Genomic DNA, 8,338 nt, shown 5'->3' with positions numbered 1-8,338 from the left:
CAGGATGATTTGAATGAGACTTGTCACCAGAGGGAGCTCTTGCCAGCAGAAGAACTGGGAGGTAGTAGAAACAAAAGGTTTTATGTCAGGCTCAGTGGACAAAAAAAAGCCATACAGACCCACTGAGATTTTATTGCTTCAACCGGGAGTGAATAGGCATCCAAAGATTATCATAAGTACAGTATGGATTTTTTTTGACCAACTGACCTTATAGGAGTATTTCAGACAATATGAGACTGCCATATGACTCAGCCTTTTTGCTTTATCTTGAAAACACACAGCTTTTAAACTCCACAAACATCAAATGCCCCCCCAAAGGGAATTTGTATTTTACAGAAAGTCTATTTTAGTAAAATTTTCAACAATTCTGTTTGTTTTGTGCCTTCAAGTCATTTCTGACTTATGGTGACCCCATCACTGGGTTTTCTTGGCAAGATTTATTTAGAGGTTTGCCTTACTCTGAAGCTATGAGTGTGTGCCTTGCCAAAGGTTGCTAAATGGGGATTTCAACCCGGGTCTCGCAGTGTCGTAGTCCCAACACCCAAATCACTACACCATGCTGGATCTCATGTACAACTCTGGCTTTATTTATTTCAGGGATTTATATCCTGCCTTTCTCCCAAAAAGGGATTCAAGGCTCTCCCTTTCCATTCAACTCACCCTCTCCAAACTGTGTTGTGCCTTCAAGTAATCTCAAAGTTATGGTGAGCATAATGCAATCATATTTGGGGGCTTTCTTGGCAAGATTGGTTCAGATTTGGCTTCCCCTGAGAGCTTGTCACTTACCCAAGGTCACCCAGTGGATTTCATGGCCGAGCTTGGAATCAAACCCTGGTCTCCAGAGTCATAGTCCAACACTCAAACCACTATGCCAAGCTAGTGTTATAGAAATGGTAAATCCAATGGTAGTAAATTAACTGTGCTCATGACATGGTGGCTCAGGAGCCAGAAAGCAGCTTTCAAAGATATGGCCCAAGCCTATGCGCTCTGCATAGTATCCACTAGCCTGGCTTCACTCTTACCCCAACCGTGCATTTGAATAGTTTTTTGTGTTGTTTGCCTTCAAGTCATTTGTGACGTATGGTGACTATACAGGGTTTTCTTGGTAAGTTTCTTTAGAGAGGGTTTGCTGTTGCATTCCTCTGAGGTCGACTTGCCCAAGTTTTCATGTCTGAGCAGTGATTTGAGCCCTGCTCTCCAGAGTCATAGTCCAGTGGTCAAACCACTACATCATTCTGACCAAGTCTTCTCCAAATAACACCTTAGCTCTACTCCTAGCTAACTGGGTAAACATTTCAGGCAGCGCCCCTGCTTGGCTTAGCTTGGAGTGCAGATGGCTTTCTTCATTGAAGACACTGGGACAGTCCATGGAACCCACCCCCCAATGCTCATCTAGGGAGATCACAATTTCTAGGAAGGGACAAGGCTGCTCTAGGAACTTTTCTGTCTCCAAATCCACAAGATATCAGATGTGAAAACCATCCTCAGGCTTCTGGAACAGTGCAATTTCCAATTGTATATAGAAACAGTACGTTTTACTGGGCAACTCCAGAGAATGCTAAATTGCAGATGTGTCATCTGCTCCTTTGGGAACTTTGTCCACAATGCAATGCCAAGACCAATATTGAGAGAACATTGTGACAGTTCTACCAAATCACTTTTTGTCATCATTGAAGAGGAGCAGCATGGCTTAAAAACAAAAGACAGACAGTTGTTTGAAATTTTTAATTTTATTAAAAAAAAACAGTTGAAAAATGTACTGAGTCTGAAAACTGAAAGAAACCAATCCAGGATAGTGCAAGTCCCCCCACCCCCCACACTTTCTTTGTAACACAAACTCTGACCACTTTGGTTCAGATACAAGTATTGGCAAGATTGAACTTTAAACATATTTTGGCTGTCTTTTCAAAACAGATTTACAAATAAACCTTTACAAGTAAAATACTTACTCATTTAATGATTACATATTTACAGGTTACCATTGTCCTCTTTAGTTGCACCTAATATTAAGGATGTTGTCAAAAGAAACAACTTCCTAGGATCTTCTGTAATTGTTATCTCCAACTAAATTTAATGGATACAGGTGGCTTTTGTCTTGCTAATGCATGCTCACTTGGGCATATCATTCAAAATGGAGTAAGCAGTAGAGAAAGAGTATTAATACATCTTTAAGACTCATGTGACAAGTAAGGCCCTAAGGCTGCAACTTTTGATTTATTGTTGAGCAGTATCAGACGTCTATGGAACGCCTTCAAAGCAAGTCATTTCTACCTTACTGCTCATCATCTTCCTGACCACTTCTTCATTCAAGAAGAAACAAATCAAACCTACCTATAGTATTTAAGTATTCCCTCCAAACATTTTAGGCCAAGAGAGGCAAGCTCGCCTAAGGGTTACCTTGGGAATACTCCCAAACCTTCACAAATGCATGAAATCTTTGAAAATTTTAACTCGCCAACCCAGGGCCTTGCTTATCCCCACCAGGCCCCAGTACAAAATTCCCTCTCATTTTACTTATCTTTCAAGCACTGCTTAGGGGAGCTGCAGTGGGATGCAGGGAGGGGAGAAGGAGATGCCTCTCCCTTCTGTCATCCTGACACATGGGTGAGCAAAGAGGACCACAGGGGATGGCGGTTCTCCTAAGAGCTTCTGTATACCTTGACGATTGGTGGTGATATGAATTTTCCTTCTGGTCAGACTCTAACCCAAGATGGGTGGAAGGTGGAAAATCAAGGTTTGTCAATTTGTTTGTTTTACAAAAGGTTTTTTAAGCCTTTTATAAGATGGGAAAGCCTTGCTAGTATTCATAGTTTTTAAATAGCAATTCTCAAAGTGTGTACTAGGGAAGAGGGGAGTTTAAGACTAGAGACAACAGCTAACAATAGTTGAACTATTTCCTTTCAGCAATGGGGCAAAATACACAGCCATGAAAGCTGTCAGGGGGTTTTAAGGGGAGCCCAGTCCTTTCCCAGCGTTGGGATCAGTGACCTGTTCCACATAATTTTATATCCATAACAGCAGACTATTCCCATATTGTTCTTTAATTTCATCTTAAAGTTTTAAACAGTAGTCATTGACAAGTCTGGAAGCCATGAGATTGGAAATGGAAGAGGATCTAACTGCCTAATACAGAAAGGTAGCAGCACAGTAAGAGTGCACTTGGAAGTTGAACCACAGGAATTTAGTATAAGCTATAAATTAGCATTTCTCACTGTTATTGCTGAATTTTAGCTTCCATGAAGCATTGAAATGAGTTCAAAGTTCTCCTCTTCAAGATTCACTGTTCAATGAAGATATTAAAGAGGAGACTACAAGGCTCAGATTTTTCTCAATTGCACATTGCACTTAAAATTTTGAGACCCAATACTTGTTCATTAGATCAACTGTACTCTATACTATTTAAACCACTAGCGTGCTCATCATGAAGCTATTTATGAAACATCAGATACTTAATGTAGTAACAGAAGCATTCTTCCTTACAAGGCAATCACAGATTGCATGTTCTATAGAGTTTCAAACACCAACCCTTCCCCAACAAAACACAAAGTGAGCTTTAGAAACACACTGTAAAGCCAGGTTGTTTATAAGAAGCATTCAGTAACACTGCTGGCTTGCCCTGCCCTTCTTATGGCAAAGTTTGTTTGGGCTCTTAAACCAGTCAGAAAGCTCAACAGATATCACATAGGAATGCCTTCTCTTCAACTGATGTAGTATTATTGAGGACAGGCTTGCCAGTAAAGTACTTAAGGATGGATGCACATAACAGATGTGATGACACACATTACTGAACAGTAATTGATTTTGGCCGTGTGTATCCAATAGCAGGACCATAAATCACTAAATGTCCATAAACCATAGATGAACAGTTGACAGACTTATTGCTTCTGTCTACAAGATAATCTCATTCTTCCCCACCCTCAAATGCTCATGTATTGAAACAAACTGCACAAGTCAAACACTTCAGGGATACTCCTGCATAAGCTTCTCAGAAACAGGTAAAATTCTCTCCCCTTGATTTCACTGGAGCCTTCCAAACGGATTGTGCCCACAGTCAGCTATTTCTCAATACAACTTCAAAAAGATTGTATTTTTTTTGGTGATCACCTTTATTTCAAAGGCAACCCTATCTTAAAAGATGTTTGAATATTCACTATTCCTATTAAACCCATTCATATACCCCACCCTTCAGTACCAATCAACCTTCTTTGGGCACTTGTACAAAGCTTTTGTTTCAAGGCTTTGAAATATGGCAGCTTTTTCAATGACTTCAACTGGAACCCAAGTGAAGTGCCACTAAGCATGGGCTTGTTACGCATCAAGTCTGTAATGAATTCTTCCACAGAACAGCCAAGCCCAGAGACTTCTCCTAAATATATTTGAGGTAAGCTCTTGGCCACACTTAAGCTGAATGATTTTGTCTTCCCAAGTCATTTGTGCAGGGAGCTCGCTCAAGGTGTTCAAGAAGAAATCCTAGTTTGAAATCAGCAACAGATCTTACTTCTGCCTCCCTGCAGGTGCTTCAGATCCGAGCTGCATTTAGTCACTGTGAGGCTTCTCAGAAACACCCTGTAGTCAAAACAATAAGTGTTAATGTAGTTTTAAAAATTAAGTAATATTTAACTTGCATTGAAATTTGACTATATTCTTTTAAATTAGTGGAGCACCACAACTTTGATTTTGGACAGTCTAAGTAATGTGCCATTAAGACATTCTAATAACAATCCAGTCAGTTGGTGGAATAAAACGTGAACAGTAAGTCTATGCAAAATAAATCTTGGTTGACTTTGGGGCTGTGGGGGCAATTACAAGCAAACCACAGTTAACAAAGCCTCTGACCAAGTTCCTTTTTACAAAGTCTTTTTATGGGAGCCCAGCCTCTTTTCTTGTTTGTCTAGCCAGGGAATTTTTTTTCTGCAGCCTTGGCATTGGGTGGATAGTTAAGGAAGACTGAAGGAAGGCACATTTTCAGTGTTGGGTTGCAGCAGCATGTTTGTAGTAAACAATGCGAAAAAGTCAACTTGGCAAAGAATGGGATTCTGCTCTTGGTGATCTATTGTAGCTATGTGAGCTATGTACAACAGGAAAGTAGAACAGCTGCCTCCGTAATCACTTACAGGTTTGAGGAGCAAAACTAAAAGAAAAAGGGAAAGCAATTTAGCCTGCCTCACTAGCTATTGTGGCATGTTCAAAAAGCATAACACTATAAGTTTTGTCACCAATTATTTGTAAGGAAAGAGCTTAGAAAACGGGTACTTTGTATTTTACTTCATTAACTGATCATCATCCTGGAAGTCTGTGCCTGCATACAACACATAAGATGATGTGGGGGTCACACTCATTACAATCACCTTCTAATGAGGCACCACTTACTTTCAACACCTATTAAACATGCATGATAATTACCATAGCCAGTTGCCGTCCTATGTTTCCTACAGTCACACCTCCAGAAAAAAATATACATGGCAGCCAGGATCGGATGTAAAGAAAATCAGGCGAAGTATACCTAAAGAAAGGTAAAAAAAGAAAAACAATTTAGAACTGTCTGTAGCTTTTAGAAACTGTTCAACAAAATTTGTCTTTGTAAATCATCAACATTTGACTATACTGGAAATATAAAGTGGCAGGATTATGAATGTGCATATAGGCATTATCACCTTTGTCAACCATATTATTATAATTAGAGTATTTATACCCTGCTCTTCAGCCACAAAGCCTCTCAAAGCATCTTACAGATTGTTAATTTGCCACTTCCCTGTCCTCAGGCTTACAATTTGAAGAGACATGGCACAAAAGGAGAATGGAATGGCAGTGGGGAAGAGTATCAAGTCCAACAGATACTGCCGGTTCTTCTCTCCCTCTGAAGATAGGGTGGTGGCGGTTAAAATGGAGCGAGGGCCTTTCATCTGTCTCTGGGCCTAGGCATAGTGGAGCTGTGCCTGCCTCTTCTTCTCTCCCTCCGAGGCCAGGGTGGTGGCAGTCAAGATGGAGGGAGGGTCTTTCAGTACTAAGTATTTGCTGAAGAATATATTGATCACCCTCTGTCAACAATACTAAGTATGTGACTGAAGAATATATTCCATTATTTTATTTACACAGCCACTTATTTGCCTCATTACCACCCTGGGTGTTGGGGGATAGCTTCTTTCCCCGCCCCCCAGGTTGTTTAAAAATGTTTTAGGATGTGTAGTGCAGCTTTGCAAAAATGTTACTTGCCTGAAAAATAAAAAAACAACAACACACCAACCAACCCTGGAACTAACTAGTCTTCCTAGGGGACTCTTGCATTTCTGTTGAGAAGGCAGCTTCTCTCCTCTGGTAGCTGGTATAGTTTCTTGGCCAAGTACAGAGTACAAGTACAAATTACCTGATAATTTAACATAGGCCAATGTTCTTTAAATAAAATAATCATGCCACTGAAACACAGCTACTGCCAATCTCACTTTATCAAACAAATGGTGAACAAATGGTACTTAAGAATGTAACACAAGTATAAACTTAATTCAGATCCCAAAAACAGGACACATTAAAGTGACACACTGGGAAAGATACTTACTGATAAACACCATTATAGACCAGAAACTGTGTAATCAGTGTAGCTACAAAAGCTATCGTAATTCCAAGGCCCAGGCCGCTTCTTGAACGATCAAATGTCCACCAGAGGCCCAGTGACAAAGCTGCCAGTGTTAAAGAGAGCTGGATGTTGTTTGCAAAATCCAATTTCTAAGCAGAAAGCTAAGGAAAATTAAGTGATCTTCATGTCTGACAAGTTTCTCCCCACAAAAATTCTCAAGCCTAGCCATAGATTTTGTCATTTAATTCAGTACTATAAGGTGTTGCCTGCCTTTCACATTCTATGTGTTCCTTGTCTTTCATACATCCCTCTTTTGCACCTGCAGTTAAAGTGTAAAAAAACAATTCATGAAAGGGAAAAAAGCAGGACAGCTAAAGTACCTTTCCTTGCTAACATACTACTTGACTCTATTCAAATTTTCATTATATAATCTGTCCAGACATTCCAAGGAAAATGAGGAGAAAGTCAGTACCTCAATGAGATGCTGGTTTTCCTAAGTAATGGCATTCAAAGGAAAGCCTGCAGGGGAAGCCAGTGAAAACTATCTTTGTCATACTCAAGAAGGGAACAAGTGCTACATATGCGCCAAAGCTGCCCAAACAAAAACTTAAATCACTCTGAATATCAAGTGATGCCTTCAAGTATGAAGTCAGATCAGATCTGGCTTTGCAAGAATTTCCAATACTATGCAGGTATGCCTGATCATTTACTTTGTTTCTTCTTTTTATCTTATACCCCACTGCCTAATCTTTCATGTGCTATAGTAATCAGTTCAACACCCAAAACATGCCTGGCTATAACTAGCATTGCCTTTTTCAGACCATTGGAAATCTGAGAGCTGGTATAAAGATCCTCCAGACCACAAATAGTGAGTTCTCTTCAGCAGAGACATCAGAGCCAAACTCTTGTCCTGCTGCCGGGGACAGTGGCTTCCCTTCTGCCAACAGAAGTAGTCCTATTGTACACAGAACTAATCAACAAGACATACAAATTCTTTTAAGGGGATATTTTAGAGAAAAGCAAGTGTAGAAATTAACATCTGAAGATGGAGTCATTCCTGCATATTTACATTTCAATTAAAAGCTGATTAATTATTGTCTGAAATACAGATAAAACATTTCAAGGATACAGCACTTGCATGGTTAATCCCAACAAATACTGCTATACATCGCATCACGCTGGCCCATTCTCGCTTGAATTTGTGAGGCTCCCCAAGGTGACTGTCAATGCAAGGATAAAGCAGTCCAATAACAGCTGTTAAAAAAAGAAGACAAAATTATTCACAAAGGTCCTCTATATATGCATTTCCACAGTACATAGTGAAATATTAGGAAGAAGGTTGACCTATATATGTTAGTGTTATGTCTGTAAATGACATTTGAGAAACTTAAGCTTCATTTATGTTCATGCATTTGCAGTGGAAGGAGGACCAATGCTTTTTTGCCACTGTCAATCAAGGAAGGGGAGAGTTTCCTCACTTAACCATCTTCCTATTGTCAAGAAATGGGAGTGCTTACCAACTTCCAGAAACCTTCCAAGTTCAAAGACCTTTATAAGCTTTAAAGTCATAAAGGGAGTTATGGCCTTCTTTTCTGACAATGCTACTTGATTTTTTTAAAAAGTCAAACATTTAATGTCCACTGTGGTAGTTATATGATCACTTTTTCTAGCTGACAAGTAACATATGGGCTTTATCAAAGTATCACAGAGCAGGAGCTGCTGAAGTGGAATACCTTTCAAAATGATCAACTACTGTTTAACTAATGT

At 39.7% G+C, this 8,338-nt stretch overlaps 1 protein-coding gene across 2 annotated transcripts in view; it reads right to left on the bottom strand.

The window, feature by feature from the left end:
* Positions 1 to 1,714: 1,714 nt before the first annotated feature.
* INSIG1 (insulin induced gene 1) overlaps positions 1,715 to 8,338 on the bottom strand; it is a 14,814-nt gene continuing 8,190 nt past the window's right edge. For both annotated transcript variants that reach the window (XM_042473190.1, XM_042473189.1), the window contains 4 exons: positions 7,701 to 7,825; positions 6,554 to 6,720; positions 5,404 to 5,503; positions 1,715 to 4,566 (listed from right to left, as the gene is read on the bottom strand). In XM_042473190.1, the coding sequence (XP_042329124.1) occupies positions 4,537 to 4,566; positions 5,404 to 5,503; positions 6,554 to 6,720; positions 7,701 to 7,825 (422 nt within the window). In that variant the 3' untranslated portion in view covers positions 1,715 to 4,536. The remainder of the gene's footprint in view (positions 4,567 to 5,403; positions 5,504 to 6,553; positions 6,721 to 7,700; positions 7,826 to 8,338) is intronic.

The sequence above is a fragment of the Sceloporus undulatus genome, chromosome 6 (genome assembly GCF_019175285.1).
Source record: "Sceloporus undulatus isolate JIND9_A2432 ecotype Alabama chromosome 6, SceUnd_v1.1, whole genome shotgun sequence".
NCBI lineage: Eukaryota > Metazoa > Chordata > Lepidosauria > Squamata > Phrynosomatidae > Sceloporus > Sceloporus undulatus.
Note: the sequence above shows the minus strand (reverse complement) of the source record. Positions and strands in the feature narration are given on the sequence as shown.